The sequence below is a fragment of the Arachis hypogaea genome, chromosome 17 (genome assembly GCF_003086295.3).
Source record: "Arachis hypogaea cultivar Tifrunner chromosome 17, arahy.Tifrunner.gnm2.J5K5, whole genome shotgun sequence".
Classification (NCBI taxonomy): Eukaryota; Viridiplantae; Streptophyta; class Magnoliopsida; order Fabales; family Fabaceae; genus Arachis; species Arachis hypogaea.
The window spans coordinates 24,212,121-24,235,885 of NC_092052.1; the positions used below are offsets into that span (position 1 = coordinate 24,212,121).

At 33.0% G+C, this 23,765-nt stretch overlaps 2 protein-coding genes across 3 annotated transcripts; one reads left to right on the forward strand and one right to left on the reverse strand.

Moving 5' to 3' along the window:
• Nucleotides 1-6,805: 6,805 nt before the first annotated feature.
• Nucleotides 6,806-9,886, reverse strand: LOC112766521 (uncharacterized). 2 transcript variants are annotated; one of them, XR_003184408.3, is made up of 7 exons: nt 9,584-9,869; nt 9,097-9,187; nt 8,637-8,702; nt 8,018-8,093; nt 7,779-7,894; nt 7,266-7,347; nt 6,806-7,165 (listed from the first exon to the last, which is right to left on the reverse strand). XR_003184408.3 is itself a non-coding variant. In XM_025812411.3 (7 exons), the coding sequence occupies exons 1-6, from the start codon at nt 9,790-9,792 to the stop codon at nt 7,299-7,301; spliced, it is 603 nt and encodes a 200-aa protein (XP_025668196.1). In that variant the 5' UTR covers nt 9,793-9,886; the 3' UTR covers nt 6,806-7,165; nt 7,266-7,298. The 2 variants fall into 2 exon arrangements, 1 of the variants encoding a protein (XP_025668196.1); XM_025812411.3 differs by having other exon boundaries at nt 7,779-7,890; nt 9,584-9,886.
• Nucleotides 9,887-12,467: 2,581 nt separating this feature from the next.
• Nucleotides 12,468-13,439, forward strand: LOC112763024 (uncharacterized). Its single transcript, XM_025808801.3, has one exon. It carries the CDS (start codon nt 12,552-12,554, stop codon nt 13,266-13,268), a length of 717 nt encoding a protein of 238 aa, XP_025664586.1. The 5' UTR covers nt 12,468-12,551; the 3' UTR covers nt 13,269-13,439.
• Nucleotides 13,440-23,765: the final 10,326 nt, after the last annotated feature.

A 23,765-nucleotide genomic window follows, 5' to 3' on the forward strand; every position in this document is an offset into this window, starting at 1 on the left:
CTGTTCTTTCTCTTCTCTTCAAGTTTTTTTTTGGATTTTGAAAAGAGTTTTAATTATATGATAATTTAAGTGATAACAATGGGTTTTATTGTTAGTTATTTTGTGGGAGTTTATCAAAAATGTCATAGATAAAATATATTAGGGAGGTTTTAAAAACTCTCACTAAAAAATACCCACAAATATATATAAATTTTGTAGTGCCAGAAGTCTAGAGAATGGAAGTCCATGAGGGGTTATCCTCATGACTTTATCATTGGTGATCCCTCTCAAGGTGTATCAACAAGATCATCAACCAAAAGACAATCCGAACCAAGCAATTTTGCCTTCTTGTTACAAATGGAGCCCAATAATGTAAAACAAGCTCTTGAAGATCCTTCATGGGTCAAAGCAATGCAAGAAGAGCTTGCTCAATTCGACAAGAATGAGGTTTGGACACTAGTACCTCATTCGGATGGTAAGAAAGTGACGGGTACTAAGTGGGTCTTTAAAAATAAACTTGGTGAGGATGGACAAGTTGTTCGTAACAAGGCTAGATTAGTGGCCCAAGGTTACGATCAAGAAGAGGGTATAGATTTTGATGAGTCTTTTACTCCGGTAGCTAGAATGGAAGCAATTAGGTTGCTTCTTGCCTATGATGCCCATAAGGGTTTCAAAATATTTCAAATGGATGTTAAATGTGCTTTTCTTAATGGCTTTATTGATAGAGAAGTGTATGTGGCTCAACCCCCCGGCTTTGAACATAAAGATTTTCCAAATCATGTTTTTAAACTCTCAAAGGCCTTTTATGGCCTTAGGCAAGCTCCAAGAGCTTGGTATGAAAGGCTTAGTGCCTTCCTATTGGAAAATCACTTTCAAAGGAGAACCACCGACACAACTTTATTCATTAAAACATCTAATGATGATATTCTCCTAGTTCAAGTTTATGTGGATGACATTGTATTTAGTTCGGCCAATGAGTCCTTGTGTGAAGAGTTTGGAAAACTCATGACTAGTGAGTTTGAGATGAGTTTAATGGGAGAGCTAACTTTCTTTCTTGGCCTCCAAATTAAACAAACTCCTAGTGGTACCTTTATTCACCAAGGAAAGTATGCAAAAGAACTTATCAAAAAGTTTGGCCTAGAAAGTTCCAAACCAATGGGTACACCAATGCATCCAAACACAAAACTTGAAAAGGATGATGATGGCAAAGATGTGGATGAAACAAGGTATAGAGGAATGATAGGTTCACTCATGTACCTTATCTCTTCTAGATCGAACATTGTTCAAAGTGTGGGTGTATGTTCAAGATTTCAATCTCATCCAAAAGAATCCCATCTTTCAGCCGTTAAGCACATCATTAGATACATTAAGGGAACTAGTGATTATGGCTTGTGGTAGCCTAAATCTGATGATTTTTGTGCAGTAGGATTTTGTGATGCAGATTATGCGAGAGATAGAGTGGATAGACGGAGTACATCCGATATGTGTTGCTTCCTTGGAAGCTCACTCAACATGTGGTCAAGCAAAAAGCAAGCCACAATGGCTCTATCCACAGCTGAAGCTGAATATATTTCTGCATCTGCATGTTGTTCGCAATTAATTTAGTTAAAAATGCAGTTGGAAGATTACAAATTAAAGATCAATAGTATACCCTTATTTTGTGATAATATGAGTGCTATTAACATCTCAAAAAATCCTGTTTTGCACTCAAGAACCAAGCACATTGAAATTAAATATCATTTCATTAGAGAACATGTGCAAAAGGATACTATTGATATTCAATTTGTAAAATCTGAAGACCAACTTGCTGACATTTTTACAAAACCCCTCTATGAAGATAGATTCTGCACTTTGAGAAAACGTTTGGGAATGATTGATTTAAGTTATATTGATAACTTGTGAAAATTTTGATTCTGCTCAGTTTTGTCTCGTAGGAAAGCAGGAGATAAAAATCAGAGTGTGTTGGAAGGGCTGTGATCAAGGGGGAGACTACGTCGAAATTAATTCTTATGGGCCCCACCAAATTTCCTTGACCCCACTCTGACCGTTTTGTTAGTTTCTCTTTGTGTAAATCACAATCTCCTTTTGTTGTCTCATCAAATCTTGTTGGAAGAGGATGTTGTCAAATCAAATCTTTTTCTTCAACTAATCCCTTGATTCTAGGAAACCACTTTTCAGTTTATTTCAAATAAAAGAGAAACTCCTTTGGGTATTAACCGCTCCTTAATGGTCATTAAACTCCCTCCAATTCTCTCTCCACTCCATATTTAATGCTTCCCTAACCTCCCTCCTCCCTCAAAATTCAACCCCCCATCTTCCACTTCTCCATTTTCATTACCATGAAAAAGAAAACCACCCCTAGAAAAAGTGAAAGGATTCTATTCTCTCAAAAATCATCCACACCTCAAACTCACACCCACATCCATATTCATTCTACATCTTCATCTTCTTCCTCACCACCCTCGAAACAAACAGACACCATGAGAAGGAAGGTCATAGCCACGAAAACTTCTTCAAGGAAGAAGAAAGAAAAGGTTCCTGTGGCGGAAGAGGAAGAATCACACACCTCACCCATTCCATCACCACTGCCATCACCACAAAAAAGGGCCACATCCGGAAGGAGTGCCCAGAAAACAAAAGGGTTCGTGCTGCACAACACCAAGGAACCATCAAACCTGGAGTCCTTGGATTTCAAGAATAAATTCAGCAAACCACACTCTCACTATGATCCTGCCAGGTTCAACTCATGCGCTTCATATGAATTTCATAAGGAGGTTCTGAAAAAATGCCATCTTTGTGCCACCTATCTCGTCAATCTCGACTCACTTACCAACAAAGGGATCAATGTCTCTTCTCTGTTTGAACTTCTCCAATGGACACCACTGCTCCACATCCAGAAACCGGTTTACCCCAGTTTGGTACGTGAGTTCTATGCCAACATGCGACTGATTGATGGCACCATCCACTCTTATGTGAAGAGGGTTCACATAACTCTTGACACTGAAACTATTAGGACGGCTCTAGGCTACAAAGAGGAGGGGCCGAGAGCATATATGGCCGAAAAATGGGACTCCGAGGTCGGAGTCACCTACAAAATTGTCCTCCAATATATCTGTGAAAATCTATCCGGCTTAGATGGCACAACTCCTACCCACAAAGCTCTCGGTCCTACCAACTCTTTGCTTCACAGGATCATCACCCACATCCTGACCCTTCAAAGCGGCTCCCATAATAGAGTAACATTCTCTGACTCTCTCATCATTTTTGCTCTTGTCACATCTACTCCTATATCATTTGATTACCTTATGATCAGACACATGTGAGAATCAGTTAAAAGCACCAAGAAGGCGAATCTGCCCTATGGGATGTTTTTAACAAGTATTTTTGAATATTTTAAAATTGATCTCCTAAATGAGGCTGTAGAAAACAAGTTATCTATGATTAAAGGAGGAGGAGCTGTTAAAGGAACCAAAGGGAAGAAATCTGTGGCTTCGGATAGTGAATATGAAAGTCGGCCTGAGTCCTCCTAGGCAACCGAATCTATCAAAGAAATTCTCACTGAATTTTCAAATATGTCGGAGCTCATGGTACAATCCCATAAGGCGGCACGCAAGCTAGCCTATGAAAATGAAAAGGCTTGGATGAGATGCAAGGACAGGGTAAGTCTGATGCTGGAGAGCCTTGAGGAGGAGTTGGGAGCTGCTAGTGACGAAGGGGCTGAGGAATCTGAGCTTCATTTATCTGATGATTAATCTGTTTAATATTTGATATTGGCATGTTTAGACTCAATTTGATACTCTATTTTGTCTGTTTGGATACTGTTAGACCTATGACTTGATGATACACTTTTAACATTTTGTGTATATTTTACATATTTTGTGTTCTATGTCATTTTTTGCAGGAGCCCTTGATGCCAAAAAGGGGAGAAATGGTGCAGAAAAATTGAAATTAACAAAACAGGGATGAAATTCTTTTGAAAATTCATGATCACCCTTGTTTCAATGTCTTGTTGAGATGATACATTTGATGTTGATAATGCATGTTGATAATGCATTTGTTCTATCTTGATTGCTGCTGCTGCCTAATGTTTATCTTGGTAAAATGCAATGCTTGTTTGATTGTAATTGTGATGCATTTGTCTTACCTTGATAAAATGATTGTTGTTTTGGGTTTATTTTTGGCAGTTCCTTTAAGTTGTGATATATGAAGTTTGATAGTTGCTATGGTCTGAGATGATCATGCTTGATTAGAAAAATTTTTCTTGCTATGATTAAGTTGCTCTGATTTATTCATTGGAAAATACTTTTAAAATAACTTGAAAAGCAACTTCAGGAAACATCAATGTTTATTTGCATCAATTGTTTTGTAAAGAGTTTGAGCAGAAAAATCATTTTTATGATAACAAAAGAGTTTTGTTTGTCATCCAATTCTGCTCATAAATCAAGCATTCAACATCAAAAAATTAATATGTTGAATAACATAGTTGCCTAAGCTTGATTTCTAAAGTTACAGGTATAAAGCTTCCCTTGGTAAAATAGCATGTATTAAGGGGGAGCCTTGTAACATTTGGAAAGGGAAGAAATACTAATCTGCAAAGGGAGTATTCTATACTCTAATCTTAAATTTCTTTCCATTTCAATTTTAATAATGTTTGTCATCAAGGGGGAAATTGATGAGTTTGAAAAACTCTAATTTAATTTAATGATGATCAAACATTATTAATATGATTAACTGCAAAATTATTAACTTGAATTCAATTCATATATGCTAATTTAAATAATTTTGTGATGCAGATTTTGCATTAGGCCGAAAATAAAAGAAAAATTAGTGCAAGCCCAAGTGTTTTAAAAATACATTCAGCATTGATGCAAAAATGTTTTGTTTCTAGTGGCTGAATTGTTATCACATTACTTGGGCCAGTTTAAATCATTATTGCTACAAGCCCAATTGAAATCTTTGTTAAATGATCCAATGCTTGGTCCGAAACCAATTTTGAGAGAAAGCAAATGTATTGCTTCTAGCTTCCAACGGAATCCATTTCTATTATGTAGTGAAATTCAAATTTCATTAAAGTGAAGTTAATACATTTATTGGAAACATGAGAGAGTTGGTCTTTGATTTGATGGACATCATCAAGCTACACGCTACTCAGCAAAGGGAGTGGGAAATTAATTCACTTTTATTCTCTCTCTTTGTTTCATTAATTATTGTTCATAATTTCTCTTTCCTCTCTCTCATTTCTTTCTTCTTTTTCGGTCTTTACACAGCAAACCATGGAAGCTACAACTAGCCACCGTAGAGAAGAAGAAGCACGCTACAAGACCATCACAATGATGGCAAGAAAAAAAAACTAAAAGTATGCTGTGGCTAAGATTCTTATCACTTGTGGTAAGATTTGGTGATAAGATCTTGGCTTCTCCATACCTAAAAATGGAAGATAAGATTTCGGTCAGAGAAGAAGATCCTTGGAGAGGATGGCTTGACTCTGATGTTGCTCAACCACCACAGGAGGTAGCTACAGTGGCTACGTGATGGAAGAGACAGAGATTGGAGCAGATGAAGCTATCATCATCATGAAGCATCAAGGGCCAGGAGTTCATCTTGGAGAGCAAGGCAAGGATGGAGGGCTCGGATTGATGAAGATTGGTGACCAAGGAAGGACTAGAGGTAATTGCATGTTGGGTTTTGCACGGGTTATCTCTTTTCTCTCTCTGGCCGAACCGGTTCTGACTTGAAGAAGAAGAAGATTAGCTGGGTCTGTTTAGTTTCAACCTTGGAGGCTTCTCCCTATAAGTAAGGGTGAACAGTCAGGGTTTGATTCAAGGAAAAGAGTGAGCACAGAGTTTCTATAGCTCCCCAAGCTTACATAAGTTCTTCTCCTTCAATGTTTTCATTTTGTACTTTTTCTGTTTAATTTTGTCATGTCTTGAGTCTCATGGAAAAAAGACAAACAGTGAGGTTTGTAATGAAAAAGCCATAAAGCGGAAAAAGGCAGAGAGTGCAAAATTAAAAAAAAATCCATAAATGTCCTTAGAGGTCCTTTGTACATCTGTGTTGTGTTTCATAATTCTGTGGGAATCCCCTTGCAAGTTGGGTTAGCACTTTGCAGTGAAAGCTTGGCAGTAACCAAGTCAAGTTCAGGATTGGGTTTAGATTCTGGACTTGTCCTGGATAGGAAAGGTAGTTCCTAGGGAGAATTGGTATTTGTAATCAAGAATGATTATAGTGAAATTCCATCATTGTTGTGATGGAGACTAGATGTAGGATGCCTTGCACTTAGCAGCTGAACCAGGATATATCTTGGTGTAATTCTCTCTCTCTTCTACTCCATTTCTGTTTCTGTTGCCCAGGAGATAAAACTGAAAATATCTCGTGCTGATCGACGAGACTAAAAGAAAAGTCTCGTGACTGGGTACGAGACAAAAGAAAAAGTCTCGTGGCTGGGTACGAGACAAAAAGACAAAAAATTTCCAGAAGCTGTTTCAAAGACCACTGAAAACCATCAAAAATATATTTATATTATATTACAAATTTAACAACTACACTACAAGATTTAAGTTGATTTCCGGCGGTATTTTTTCTAATTTGTGGTGGTTTGAAACTCCCATAAAAAGGTTTGTGGAAGTTTCTCAAACCTCCAAAATTTGTGGTGTTACGAGCTTATTTGTGGCGATTTTACAGAACTCCCAGGACATAATTTAGTGGCGGTTCTTTATCTCCTTTGTGGGGGGGGGGGGGGTTTGAGTTGAATTTTTGTGGCGATTTTTCTGAAATTTTTGTGGCGATTTAAAACCCTCACAAAATTTAAATTTTCAAATATAAAAAATTTGCAGCAAACTGAACGGTGCCCCCATTTAAAATTGAAACTAAATGGATCAGAAAACTATAAACCACTATTGTTGATTTAACAAATTACATTAAGAACAAACTAAACTGAACTCAGCTATTTGGTAGCCAACCCAACGTGCTAACGAAGCTAGTTTGCTAACAAGATATTATACTGCTAAACATCTGAAATTATCATGATATTAACATCTAAATGCAAACTTCTATTCTACATGGATCGATACAAACACTTATCAATAATGAAGGATGTCAACTTAGAGTATCCAGAAGTGTTAAAAGAGGACCGACATGAATTTCTAAGATTTTAGGAACCGCATAATCCTTTAATGTCTCTACGTATCTGCAACCATAACATGAAAAGAAAAAACAAAATAGAGATGGGAATAAGGGATATAATGCTACCATCATACATATATAATAGCACGCAGAAAGTAACTCACATTTGTTTTTGGTCATCATTGGTGTATGAAAGTTCAAAATACTCGACAGCTGAGTATAACTGTGATTTGAGATTTTTCAATCCTGGGAAGTGATAAAAATATGAGAAATAGTTAGCAAAAAAAATTATATAATAAAACCCACTTAATCATGGAATCCTACACTAGATTAAAACAAGAGATGCATTATACAAACAGGCACTAGCCATGACGGAGGTATGGTCGAGGAACAAACTTCGCCACATAAAAGGACATTATACATGACCAAAGTACCTTGAGACTATCATTAAAGATCAAGCTTTAATAGAGCTTTAACAACAAAATCAACAGCATATAACATAACACTATACACTATGAGAGACAATTCCAATTTCCACACTATTCAAGATAAGAAATTGAGTTGAACAACAAAAAATTCTATCACTTTGTCTGAATCTTCACATATACTCAATTTTCAAATCAAAATTCAAATTGACACTCAAAATGCAAAGCCCACCCAAATACTTAAAAACTTACATTTGCACTTTACAATGAGAAATCAACTTGTTGAAAGTTTCAGGTACAATATTGACAAGTTTGATGTGCTTAGATCGGAGCTCCTTGTAGCACCTTTCTTCAAAATATTTTGCTATCTAGCGGGAAAAGTAGATTTCATGAACTTCAGCAACAGATTCAATTAATTGAAGGATATTCATATTATTCTCCTTCCCCCTTTCTCAAACTTCTATATGAATGAAATGAAAAATAAAAGATACCTTTGGAATCCAAAAAGGATTTTTTTGCAGCATATTCACACAATTTGGCAATCTTCCTTTCACTTGGGGGCTCATCCTGAGAGACATCATAAAACATGAGTGTCTGGGCTCCATCACTTGTATAATTGAATGGTAAAATATAAAAAAAAAAACACCCACTCAACAAAATTGTTTGATTTATTAGTCTGTTAGAACTAGAATCATATCTTTTCAAGCCTATATATATATACATATACCATTGTGTGCAACAATCAAGAGTAATTAGTGGCGAAGCACACATAATTAACAAGGAGGTTCAACATGAGCAAAGAGATAATATTCAAATTTACTCATATTTGACTTATTTAGGAAAAAAAATGGAAATTCTATGCTTAAACCTAGCTAGCATGATTTATTTGAGACTTAATGTTAGGTTAGGAGTTCAATTTCATCTTGTACAACTGGACAAGGTATCAAAAGCCAACCACTAATTTCTCACCTGCTTCAATATGCTTAAAATCTATGGCTGTAAATATTTCTATCCGTCTACAACAACATAAATTCACAATATCTAAGCAAACCAAAGATATTCAAATTTTAAAATTTGTAATACCAATGCATAGAAATTAAAACCACTAACCTTATTGATGCTGGAAACTAATTCCTGCAATGCCTTCATTCTTTCATCAATCCTCTCACGACGTAACTGCATTGCATACGAGTAAACATGACAACATACACCTTATTATTTTTTCGGTTTTCTTTTATTCGAATACAATTTAAAGATGTACAAAAATCAAGCAAGAATTAAAAGAAAAGCCATTTTTCAAGCAATTTAGTATCATACTAGTTACCAAGAACTTACAGATAAATCACAAGTTTTAGTTATTAGGTTGTACCTATTTTTCATGACAAATACAAGAGGATTTAAGGTAAAGTTCTTCATACTCACATGGATATTCGTTGTAGTCTAAGGCTCAAGGAAGGATTATCACTTCATTGATTTCTTTGAAATCAAAGTCCAATACAATAACACACCCTAAATCAAACTCATAATTAATCATGATAATATGACATATCTAATGAATTCAAAGCAATACCTCTACAATAGTGTCTGAACTAAATTCTTTCCTCCACTTGAGCATGTTAGCACACATTAGCTTTGTTTTTTCGATATCAAATTTTCTTTCCCTGGAGAATATATATGAAAAAAAATATAAAGTAAGCAACATAGCTGTTTCTAAATAAAATCAATTTATCAGGATTTTAAATATATATATATATATATTAGTATCAAAGTAAAAGAGCGTCGCGAAATCAAAATTTAAAAATTAGCAAAAATTTCTTGCACTATACCAAAAATTTCGTCGCGAAGTCAGTAAGCAACAATATCATTACTTATTGCCATCAAGTTAATGAATAATCACAAAAGTAACAAGCCAAATCCGAAATCAGAGAAGTAATCTATCAAACTAAATTAATGTGGAGATCATAAAAATCACAAAAAAGCCTCGACGGAAGAACGCAGAAGAAATGCAAATCTGAAGGAATGCACAATAGAATGTAGAAGGAGATCTCAAAAATTACCACGTCGCGACCTGAGGAGATGCGTCGACGGAAGAGACAACGGGAAAAGAGATTGTCAAAGCACGTTGTCGTATTGGCGCTAGCGGCAAGGAGATGAACGGCTGTGGCTGTGGCTGTGGCGGTGACGAGGAGGCGGCGACGGCGACGGCGATGGCGATGGCGATGGCGATGGCGACAACGACAAAGATGCTGCAATTTAGGGTTTTCATTAGTAGGTCTTGCTCACTCTCTCCCTCACTCGAAACTAAGCCTATGTTTCATTTTAGTATGGGCTTTGAGTGTTTGGGTGGGCTTTAGATGTGTGGGTATTTTAATTTTGTGTAAATACTGAGATTTTTATTTAGGGGAATTTTGTGAATGAGAAAGAATAGGGAGCCAATGACTTAAGCGTACAATGTAGACAATGAAGGTTTAGAAAGTATTAGAGATATGATTATTAATGTTATATTTTCCTGTCAGGTTATGCTTTGGAGATGAGTGGTTTCAGAACATGGTATTAGAGTTCGAGATTCAGAAGGTCAAGAGTTTGAATCTTGGTGAACCCAAAATTAAGTTTTTATAACATGAGATGTTTATTATCCCTGGTTATGGTTATTCTGGATAGTATAGGTGATGTTCATTTTATTCATAAACCAAAGATTTAGCCCATTGTACACATTGTACGTTTAAACCATTGGCTCCCTAGCACTACTCTGAATGAATTGCTACAAATAGATGGTGTTGTGGAGGTTTTTAAAAACTTTCATTATAAAACCTCCACCAAGTAATAAAAATCTTGTAGTGCTAAAATGTATCACATAACATCCTCTCATTAAAATTGAGATAAAATATTTTTTTTCAAAATTAATAAACTCCCTTCTTCTATTCTATTATCTATCTTTCTCCACTTTTTATTTTTTATATTAGGAAGACAACAATGTTTTTTTGGACTATGGACTATTGAGGTACTAATTTAAAATGTAGCACCGTTTAATTTGGGTACAGAAATCAGACTCTCCATTTTTTGAAGTACAAAAATCGAACCCTCCAATTTCTACTTCTAAATATGATTAAAAATTTGAGATACAAAAATCAGACTTAATAATTTTCCTACTTTCCACAATTTAAAAAACTCTCCAATTACAATGATGAAGTATATAATCCATCTCACATCCATATATATATATATATATACTCTTTCCACTGTTATACAATTTATAATTTATATTTTATATTATTAATTTGACAAACCAAAATGTATTATGAGAAATTTTTTATTATAATTAAAATAAAATTTTTCTCTCCAAAATTAACAAACTCCCTCTCTCTTTTTTCTTCTTTATCTTTTCTATTTTGTCTCTCATCCTCTATCTCTTTTTACTTTTTTATTCTATAAAAAATAAATTAATAGAATAATATAATTCAAATAAATTCATAAAAATATATATAAAAAATATATTAAATTTATAATTAAAAAAAATTTCGTAATATTATTCACATAAAAAATATATTGTATATTATTATATGCATATTTTTAAAATTTTTATTTAGTTTCAAATTTTCAACGCTTATTGTTTTAATCTATATTTTTACTTTTCTCCCTTCAAATATTTATTACATATAATTTGGAGAGAATACTAATGTTGTGATTAATAATTCGAATCAAGATTCAATTATTTAAAAAAAATTATTTTAAGTTAATTTTATAATTATCAATATAAATATTTTAATTTTATACTAATATTTAATCATATTTTATAAAAAAAAAATTATTTTTAAATTACAAATATAAAAATTAATTATTTTTATTTGTGTAACAGAGTAGACTAAGGATCAGTTTGGGTAAATAACATAATTAAGTTTTTTTTTTTTGGTTTCCCACGATATCCCCCAACCCGACAGGTCAAGGACTATTTGAGCTCCATTTAAGGGTTTGCCGCTGGCTAATGAGTTGCTGCATGCACAAGACGGGATTCGAACCCTCGACACTTGCTTAAGCGAACAAGTGAGCTGACCACTCGACCAACCTAAGTTGGTTACATAATTAAGTTCTTTTGAAAACATAGCTTAAAACATAAGGACTACTTATATTAAAAGCAGCTTATAAATAAATTATTTTATATTTGAAAAGTTATTATAGAAGTATTTGTTTTAAAATTATTTAATAAATAGGAGTGATAAAATAGCTTTTGAGAGGAAGATAATTTTTTTTTTTACTTCTTCAAAAGCTCTTAAACAACTTTTCGAAAAATTAAAAATATTATTAAAAAATTATACCAATCATTATTAATATAACTTTTCGTAAGTCAAAAGCTCAAAGTAGTTTTTGAAACTTTTCAAAAAGCCTTTAATATCTAATTAAATATAAAAATATACACATTAGATTCTTTCAAATTTTAGATAATAAATTTAAAATTAATTATTAGTAAAAAATTAAATTCTTTTACATAAAAATAATAATTAAAAATTTTATTACTTAATTTTTTTTATCTACAGAGACTCTAATCTTTTTAGTCGATAAAAACTTTACTCCTTACGATCTTTTTATAAAAATAGTATAATTCTATACATCTTTTTTATCATAATCTATAATTTCCGAATAAAACTAACATAAATTTAAAAAATTTATATTCTCGTGATATTAAACACTAGTATATTTCTTCATTTTATATGATGTCCACCGAGATAACAACAATTAAAATAAGGCAACTACTTCTATGAAGGTGTCAAAAACATCTTCTCATGATGATCTTTGTTTAAAAAGTGTAACTTATTTGTTTAGCAACACTTTGAATAAAAATAACACTTTTACTTCAAATAAAAATCAAACCCTATTCATTGGAGTAGCCACATTAAAATAATCCCACAATCGGTCCTTATTTTTTAAATACTGCCATTTGACTAGCTGCCATTTCAGACCTTCAGCACTACAACTTCACGAACCTTCAAGACACAATTGAAAGGCTCTGCACTTGTAAATTTAAGCGGCATGCCAACCCAGAATTCCTACCATCTAAACCAGAAAAGACTATGGAGATTTGTGGGATTTATGTCAAGTGTCAATGGATTTCTCTGTTATGCTAAGAGTTCCTCTTTCAAACGTCTATTTGGAGAGTGGAACTTGTTGAAGATCATTCTTTACACCCTGTTAAGTTTCAGCATCAGCATCATCATGCTATTTCCCAAGAAATACAGGATTTCAAGGAGCTTCTTGCTTAAAGCTTACGTGGGTGTTTTGGTTTTGCTACTAACCTCTCTCTACTCATTTTTCTATGATAAATCTAACAACGGAAAACCAGACCTACTAGGCATTTTTTCGAGTGCTTCTTTTGCTTTGATGTCTTTGTCCCTGTCATGGCAAATTGATCTTGGCTTTGAAGCTGAGCTCCTCAGTTTCTTCCTTGGATGCCTAACTGTTCAACTCATGAAGATCAACTTGATGTTTTCCATCGTTGCAGCCATCTTTTGCTACTCTCTCATGATTCTTCGTTCCAAATCGGAATCTCAATCGCATGTTGGAACACTAAGAACGCAAGACCATGTAACAGTAGAAATCGGAGCTACAGATGGAGTAGTTGAAAAAGGAGATGATGACTACTTAAACTCCTTCCAATATCTCGAACAACAAAAGCAGGATGATAGATGCAATTGGAGAAAATATGAAGAGAAACTGATGATGCACGAGTATGAAGAATTAATAGGCTAAAAGTATTCATTCAAATATATTTATAATAAATTTTGTGTGTGTTTTTTCTTTAGGTTCTTTTAAGATTAAGAGGTATATCCTTGTCATGCTATTTATTTATTCTTTTTAAGAAATGAAAACTTTTAAGACGTTGTTTGCAAAAAGCTAATGACCCGGTTCCAAATTTTATTCTTGCTGAGCTTGTGTTTTGGTAGGATACAAATTCAATTTCTCAGGTTTTGTGCTCTTTCACTACTACTAGATGAGGATAATTATTTTCACACATATGCATTTGCTTTCACATATATGGTTTTGACTATGAATTGGCTTGTTTCTAGTCCAAAGTCCAAGTTGCCAAAATATGTTATACATTTTACTAAGTTTCTTTCTTTTTTCTTCAAGAGCATAGGAAAGAAAAAAAAATTTTCATTTTTTATTTTGTTATACGAAATTTTTATTTGTAATTGCTGATAAAGATCCTGGAAAACTACAATAATAGAAGCCTTTATCGTCCCTAATTTAGTTTTTGAGGATGAGAAAATATAGAAACTAAATTTTTAATTAGTTAATATTAGTTATTTTTTAATTTTAAAAATTCTTATTTTTTAGAAGAGTTATAGTTTATGATTTATAATTAAAAATTTATGATTTAGAGTCTAATAAAATTTAAAATAAATAAAATAATTTTAAAATATTGGGTGTAACACCCTAATACTTTTAAATTGAGTTAAGCTTTATTTGGATTATATTTAGTAGCTAATATTCAAAATCTTGCGAAATCTTTCTTTTAAAACAAATGTGAAATATTTATATAAAATAATTTATAAATAAAAATATTGAATAATTAGTTTTTTATTAGAATAGTTACTAGTTGAAAAATATAAGTGGATTTAAAAATACTAACATGAAAAATCGGTGTGTTAAACTACGAAGGCACAATAATGACAAGCTTTACTCATACCAAATAAAAGGGAAACATTATAGTTACAATTACAATCAGTTAATAAGGATAAAACAAGACACATAGGAAATCCTAATTCTCTTAATTTGTTTAACTTTGGCTAAAACAATCGCATATTCTTCTTTCTTAAAGTAAACGTTTAATGTTTTGTATCTACGTCCTCGATAGCTTGCTCCCACTAGTGCACCTGTCTTTTCACCTCAACTGTATTGCTTCGTACTGCATCGTTTCTGAAGATGGTACGGAGAGAGGGGTGAGAAACAAAAGTTTCTCAGTAGTTTATCTATATGGTGTCATCGTATCCATCCCCAGCCACTCCGAGTTTTAAAATAAAACAGTGATGATGCAATGTTGTTCAATTATTATTTTCAAAAGTCTTGATTAGTCGGAGTGGGGTGACTTTTAGATGCTTCTCATTTACTTATGTTATGACACGTGTAATGCATACAAAATGCCTATAGCGTTAAAACATATGAAGGTAACTCATAAACCTTGGTATGATGTTCTCATAGGCCATAAAGCAAGACGAAATAAATAATAAATAAGAGAAGGACAGTAACATTGCCATAGATAAGTCAAACAGAATAGATCTGAATAAAATAAAGATCTTAAACAATATCATACATCATACAAAAAGGAACTTTGGAAAAAAAGAAGGATCTTTGAATACAATAATAAACATAATCATAAATAAAAAAAAAAAGATAAAAGAAGAACAATCATGATCACACTTTTCATTGCACTTTTCATTACTTTTTCTCGTAGCTTTTATGGAAGGTATTGAGCTCAAACCGGTATAAAAGGTGGGAGTCCCCTTCCCTTATCGAAGATTTTTATCCAAAACGTTTTGGCGATCACCTTCCCTTACCGAATGATCATCTCGATCGATCATCTTCCCTTACCGAAGGATCATTCCCTCAGTTCAATTTACAATTAATGTTATTTAGACATACACAAGAAGGAAGTTATGGTAACCAAGATATATTATTATAAAATTGATGGGAGTCCCCTTCCCTTACCGAAGGTTCTTATCCCAAACGTTTTGGCGATCACCTTCCCTTACCGAAGGATCATCTCGATTCGATCACATTTCCTTACCGAAGGATCATCTCGATTATCTTGTTTTTGGGGGTCACCTTCCCTTACCGAAGGATCATTCCCTCAGTTTTTTAATGCATATAAGATTGTTATTATAATGCATAATGCGTATGAATAAGAGAGACATTATATCATGACGTGCAATGCTAACATATATGTTCAAAAACATTTAAGATATGACATATAAAAATTAGTACAAAACCCCATACCTCGAGTAAAGTTCCGATAGGTATTTCGATGCAAATAGATGCGGTTTGTTAGTGAAGATAGACTTGTTCCATAGCTAGACTTTGTGTATACTAGAATGTTTTGTATAGAAAAAGGGAATAGAATGAGAAAGGAAGGATCAAATAGCTCTCAGGTATGTGCAGATTATGTTAGGAGGCATTTAGGTGAAATCTTCAATCTGGATCGTCACTTTGTGAGCCCTATAACTTTTATACGTTTGGAATTTGGAATTAGTTATTAGATACAAATTTATAGAAAATTGAAATAGCTTTAAAACGAATCTTAAACAAAGTAAATCGGATAACCACAGCTTGAGATATTCTCGAAATACTGTTAGTATATTAGGCTGGCTGATAAGAGTGCGATTTTCTACTCTGAACCCGTAACCGATTTATCTATCTAATTTAATTTGAATTTGATTTTATATTGAACTTAAGGAATAGAGCTAGTATTCTTATCTTTTCATATAACAAAATATCATTCAAATTTAATAAATGTAGAATTAGTTATGACTATGTTTTAAAAGGTTGTTTACTGTCGATTAGAGATTTACTACCACTAGTGCTTTCATATGTTTAAATTTTAAATTTAAATCTTAAATCATTACCATTTTAATTAATTAATTAATTATTAAAAAAATGACTTGATTCAAAAAGTTGGGATGTTACATTGGGCAGCTATATTTTAAGGAGTATTCAGTATACAAATATTGTTCAATTAAATTTATAATTAATTTTTTAAGTGACTCAATTGATATGCTCCTCCTTTAACCTTTGGCGGAAAGAAAAATTTAATTCACGCTAGTTTGATCCTTAAAGACAAAAGGACCAATTATGAGATTATTTTAATTGTTGTTATCTCTGTGGACATCTTATAAAATGAAGAAATATATTTAATAGGAAATATTAGTCATTTTTATTATAAAAATTTTTTTTAGAGAATTTGAAATTTAGAATATAAATTTAGAATTTAAAATAATTTATAATAAAATATAATTTTAAAATATTTATTGATATTAATTAGAAAAATTCTCAAGTTAAACTTATATAAATTCATTGTTTAATTTGGGCCTCACTTGCATGTTAAACAGGATCTCTTACTCGTTTATTTTTATTTTTTTCAAAGGTTGAGGAAAATGAGTGCATGCATTTACAAGGTTTTGGTTTTTAGAATTATTTTAATAGAATATTTTTAAAATATTATTTTTGATATATATAAGAAATAAACTAATTAAGAATTAAAATTTATATTAGAATTGATAGTGAAATAAAAACGGTCGCATTTTACAGAGATAATATCATTTTAATAGAGAATTAATAAAATTTTGTTATTTGTGTAACTAGAGTAAAGTATTGTTTTTGTCTCCAACATTTAGAGTAAATCTTAAAGTTGTCCCAAATGTTTAAATCGTCTCAAATATTTTAAAATCATCTCAATGTTGTCCTGTCGATCTGTTAACAGAATTAATAGTAAAACAAAATTGAGATGATTTTAAAACATTAGTTAGAGATTTAAATAGAACGAAAATATTGGGGACAAAAAAAAGACACATTACTCTTAAAAGAATTACCAAATCAAGTAAAATGATAATGAATTTTAATTGAAGGAATTGCATTACGAATTTAAGATTTTTACTCATACTTGTAGAATGACTAGTATATAAATTTTTGGAAAAAGAAAAAAAAAAGTATGTATGTAAGTATAAATTATATTTTCTTATCTCTAAGGCTACGTTTGTTTCTGAGAATAGGACAATACAAGACACTAAGAACAAGATATAAAGGACAAAGACACAGAATTTAGTGTTCTTGTATTCTATTTGGTGATAAAGTAGAACAAATTATGAAAATCTAATTTATTCTCATTTTCTTTCATTCAAAAAATTTGAGAAGAAAAATATAATAATAAAAAGTATAATTATGAAAAATTAACAGGAATAATGAAAGAAAAAATAAAAAAATAAATTGTGTCCCTTATTAGTGTCTATGTGTCCTTCTTGTCATGATGGATACAAAATACACTAATTCAGTGTCTCTGGACACAATGTCTCTGTCCATGTCTCATCTGCCAAACATGATTTTGTATCTCTGTGTTCCTGTCTTAGTGTCCCGTTCCCGTAAACAAACGCAGCCTAATATACCGAACTTCTTTAATGTTTAATTTAATTAAACTTTATTTTTAACTTTTTAATAAATTTTATTTTTTTCAATAATTTTAATTTTTTTATGACAGATAATTATTTAATTTATTTTTATTTTATTTTTAATAAAAAATAAATTTACTTAGAATAAAAGTAATGCAATTAAGAATAAAATTAAAAAATATATTTATTTAGAATGAAAGTAATAATGTGATTAAAAATAATTTATTTAGATGCAATTAAAAAAATAATTGAATAATTATTTATCATAAAAATAGATATTATTGAAGGATAAAATTAAAATTTATTCCAAAATTAAAAATAAAATTTAACTAAATTAAACATTAAAGAATTTTGGTACATTAAAAACAAAAAGTATGATTTATACTTTGTTGTATATGTATCTGTCACGATCCAAAATGAGGCATACCGGAGCTAAGGGAAATTATCTTCTAGCAAGCTTAACGAATTCGAATTTAAATTGAATAAGAAAGTTACAAATATTCTTAATAAATTTACAAATACTTGATTGAATAGTTATACATTATCTTAACAAAAACATAAAATAGATCAAAATGGTTGGATCCTACCTGTGACATATGAATCATACAATGTCTAAGAACTCAACAAGCTAAGAAATAGATGTCCATTGCAGATCCTTACTCTTGAATAGAAGAGCTCACATATTTAATTATTTATTTCTGAAAAATATTTTTAAAAAAATAGAATGAGTTTTGTAATTCAATGACTAGACAATATATTTATAATCCACATAAGACCATATAAAAATTATTATTAAAGTGAATTTTGTAAAACCCGTAAAATTAGTAAATAATTAATGAATAAATTAATTATTATTTAAAGAAATTAGAAAATAGAATTTTATAGTTTAATGAGATAGAACTAATTAAATTAAGAATTTTGACAATAATTTTAAAAAATTTGGCCCAAAATTAGGCCGAACGGACCAAACCAGACGAACTGGGCCCAAGTGAGCCCAAGGCCCAGCATATATATTCATCATTAATGAGCTTTCAACTCATTTCCTTCAAAGAAAGAGAAAGAGCTCGGATTGAGAAGAGAGTGAGAAAGGGTTTTGCTGACACTATTCATCACCAACTTCAAACCACCATAACTTGAGTTACAGAGCTCCAATCGACGAGCCGTTTGTAGCCACACGTTGCTCTCCTCACCGACTTCAATTCTATCGAGGTATTTTGGTAAGTTTCTCAATGACCTCTGTCCAGTTTTATTTTTTCCCTTTTATTTCAAATTTGGTTTGGGTTTTGAAAAAATCTTGTAGTTTTGGTTATTTAGGGGTGTTCTAATATGAGCCATTGATGAGTTTCATCAACAAATTCTATGGATTAAGATAAGAAACTCTCTAACCTTGTGATTTTTCAATTTCATGAACCCTAGGTTGATTATAAGTGTGAAAATTGGTTATGTTAGAGTATTGGGTAATTTTTGGTGCACAAGTAGGGATTGATATTGCTTGTGGAGCTTTAGTGAGGATTGAAGCTAAGGTTGATGGAGACTTCCAAAGAGAGGCTCAATTGTTTTGGCTCAAAGAGGTACGGTTTAAGTTTCATTTAAGTACCGTGTGATATGATGTGTATTTCTAGGTTAGATGCCCCTAGGATTAAGCTTGAATGATATATTTGAATAGATTGATGTGAGTAGAGAATGCATGAAGGAAAGTGATACTGTATTTATGAAATTGATATTGGTGTTGGATAATTATTGTGTGTTTATAAGTTGTGTTGAATTGATGAAATATTGGATCGGAGGCCGTGAATTTAGACCAGAGGCCAAAAAGAGGTAAGAATGGTAAGTGATGGTTGTTGATTGGTGATTTGATGAGATGATGAATTGAATGAATGATAGTAATATATAAATGTTTGAACATGAGGATTTGTTGATTATTGAAGTTGAGCTTGATGAATTTGTATGAGATTGTTTAGGAATTAAGGCATGATTAGTTGTGATAGAAGGTGGGGCTGTGTTGATGTGATATGGTATGTTTTGGTGCTGTTTGCATGTATAGAAAGTTGGTGTTGAGTTTGATTTGGTGAAAATAGAGGTTTAAGAGCTTTTGTGAAAAATTTGATTTTTTATTAAACTTCGACAAGCCATAACTCGGCTTTTGGACCCCCCAAATTGTTTCAAACTTATTTCACATGAAAATTGGGTCCGTGAAGTTTACGCCGTTCGAAGAACGGATGAAAAATATTTTAAAACGAGAAAGTTATGTGCATCGGAAGTTCGGTAGGCAAAATTGAAACTCTACAAACTTAGCCATTTTGACTAATCTGCAATGCATGCATACGCGAACCCCTCCATACGCGGATGGAAGTTTCTATTTGGCATGCATGCGTACGCGGACGAGGTAATGCATATGCGAGATGGGCAAATTTCACCACGCGTACGCGTGACTCCTGTTTTCAGCAAAGTGGATTTTGCGTTTTAAAACCTAATTTCAAACCTCTAAACCTCTATTTTTACTCTTTTAGCCCCTAAACCTTAGTTGTATGTTGAGCAGTGAGAAGAAGGTAGGGGGAGTGGTAACTTAGAGATGAAGAAGTTTGAAAAAAATGAATGAATGAATGTAAGGGAAAATGAATAAAGAAGTAATGCTGAAATATGATTGATGATGAAATGATTATGATTAATTGAGGAAGCGTGAAAATATGGTGAGTATGCTGTGGATGCATATATGATTAATGAATGAATGTGGTAAATGAATCATGAATGGAAAATGTTGAATGTGAGTATGCTTGTATTTTCTCTCTGGTTGTAAGGGTGATAGGGCACCGATACCCTCTAATGGTGACAGGGAACATATACATCTAATGGTGACAGGGCACATATATCCTCTAATGGTGACAGGACACATATACCCTCTAATGGTGACAGGGCACGTATTCCCTCTAATGGTGACAGGACACATATTCTCTCTAATGATATTAATGTGCAACAGAAAGACAGTGTTCGGGTTAGCTACCGAACATGTCGGGTTTTGCTTGATAACCAACAGATGATACTCATTAGCCAGAGGATAGACATACATCATCTGTATATGTTTGAATTGTTTGGGTTTGCTTAATTGCTTTGTTTTTTCTAATTGTACATGTTTCATAATTATTTGTTAATTGACTTACTTGCCTCACTTGTATATTACTTATCTGTATTATTTGTGTTTGATTCGGTTCTTGGGTTAGTCGGTTGGGAGGTGGTGAAGTATGAAGGGTATTGGGTTAGAATTAGAATCCCCTATGATAGTTGCCAAGTTATGGATTAGTGAGAACTTAGGTTGGACATGACAAGATAAGAAGTTTAAGATGCTTAGTGAATTTATATTATAGTGCATTGTATTTATTTGACATTTTTACCGTGTTGGGAACCCATTGGTCGGGGGTTCTCATTCCGTATACATATTTTTTGTTTTTCAGATGCAAGTCTTGGTGCTCAACAATGAGTAGTGGTTCATCTGGGAAGCAGCGAAGTTTACTGGATTTTTGATTTACTTTTGTTTTAGGATCTCTCCTTTTATTTTGGAAAAACTTTCATTGATGTATATATATTATTTTGGAACTTGCCTACAGAGGTTGAGAGGTATTCTGGGAGAGATAAAAATTTTTGTTGTCAACTGTTTTAACACTGTAACCTTGGTCGACCTAAACTTCGCGGGTTGTGATTAATGGCTAGTATACTTATATTTATGTCTGTTCTGTTTTATTCTATTTCTTCCTTATATGCTGTAGTTATTTCATCCGTTAGCCGAACGCGTTGAATTTTCTTAGGCTTCGATACGTGAGTGTTACGACTTCACGATTTTATTTTCACTCTTTTGAAGCTTCTCGATTAATACTCTTTTCAATTATACTTATACTTATGTATAAAAAAAATCCACCTTGAGAGTCGTACCACCTTATTATCATTGACTTATTACTCGAGCCTAAGAATTTGAATATTAAGGTGTTACAATTTTAATTAGAAAATACTAATTAATACTAATAAGTGAATCAATAAGGGAGTTCTCAATACAGAAATCAAATCAAATAGTCCACACTTGGGTGGCTCCACCTATAAGGGTAGCCCTTTCCTCTTGTGTATCATCTAAACAGAATAACGGATCTAACGTGTGGCCTACACATTAGGCTAGTAACGTCCCTGCTAGTTGATGTTTGAGTTAGATACATCTAAGTTAACATCATAATCGTTGTTAGCTACGGTTTTCTAATACAAGCCTCCCAAACCAATTCAAAATATATCATTGCATTTGCTAAACATGCATATAAAGGGAGTGGGAGGTGAAAGAAAAAACCAGATAGATCAGGTGAGGGAACAGGGACAATGGGTAGTAGAAGAAAATATAATAGGGTCAGGCCCTCATATATTCCAATGCCAAGTTACCAACCAAGGAACCAAGCCAATCACAACTATGGAGCAAATAGAGTGGAAGAAGTAGTGGAAAACTTTAAAAAATTAGAGAGATCCACTTATATGGTGTTTGTGGATAACCTATCCACAAGAATCAAACTGCAATGACTTTGGGAGATCTTTAGTAGAGAGGGACAGGTGATGGATGTGTTCTTAGCAAAAAGCAAAGAACTTGCTCAAAGTGGAGATTCGTGTTCGTAAGATATGCTTACAATAACCATGCACAACGTGCAATGCAAAACCTACACAGCTGGGAAGTGGACAGTGTCCCTTTGATCGTAAAAGAAGCCAAATATAAGAGGAATGATGATAAGAGGAGCAAGGTGGATAGTGAAAGGATGCAGTTTGGGAAAGAAAAGTCAAAGCGATATAACCGATCCAAGACCATCCAAGACAGGAGAGAGAAAGGAAATCAAATGACAAATGAAGAGAAGTCGTACAAGAGTGTGCTTTTGAGGAATAAGGCAAAGAACAGTATGGGCACCATATGGACAGGTGAACCAATTCTGTTAGGGGAGGTCGAAGGGAATGTGAATAACATGGAGAGATTGAGAAGAAGCCTTATAGGGGAAACAATCCTTCCATTAAACAAACAGGAAATCATTCCTAACTTGTTTAAGGAATGTCACACACTAAAGGAAGTAAGAAGAATGAGGTCATTCAAAATGATGCTAGAATTTGATTCAGGTTAAACATGAAAGAAGCATTGACCTCATCTTTTCTGCTTAACTACTTTGGAAAAGTTAGACCCTGGTCAGATAATGAGATGAACATGAGCAGAAGAATATGGATCATTATATATGGTATGTCGCTGCATGGCTGGAGTGAGAAAATTTTTTTTAAAAGTTACAAAAATATGGGGAACAATTATCGAATGTGATACGAGCACAAGATATGGAGATGGATCCTTTTTATCCATAATAGAATCATGATGACCCTTGAGGGGCATAAGTATAAAATTTTTGTGAATGAAAATGAGTTAGAAGTTAAGCAACAGTGTAGGGGAGTGGTAGCCAGACCATCGCCGGAAGCCTTTTATTAAGAAAATGCAAGCGGCGACCAACCAGCAACTACAAAGCAAAATAGTAACGAAAGGGAAGAGGAAAAGGGAACACGCCTTGTCAAGCCCAATGCAAAGTAGGGCACGAATGACGGCGCAGACGACGTTATCCAGAAAATTTTTTATCGTGATGAATAAAATAATAATAAAGGGCTAGACATGCAATTAATGGAAGCTACTAACTGTTTAGAGGGTTCAATCTCAACAAAAATCTTGTTTGATGACAAAAATTCAGAGAAAATCATATACAAAACACAATTGGGCCTCAATAAAATGTGCCTCAATGGCCCATTAGAGAAGGAAGGGGACAATGGCAATTTCTGCCTATCCGAGTGAACTGTTCAATGGAGGAGTTGGCGAGGTTGTATATTAAGGAGATCGTAAGGTTGCATGGTGTACCATCGAGCATAGTGTCGGACCATGATCCCCGATTCACATCAAGGTTTTGGGGAGCATTTCAAAGAGCTTTCGGTACGAAGCTATGTCTCAGTACCGCATATCATTTGCAAACTGACGAACAAGCAGAAAGAACTATTCAGATGTTGGAAAATATGTTGAGGGCGTGTGTATTGGATCAACCTGGAAGTT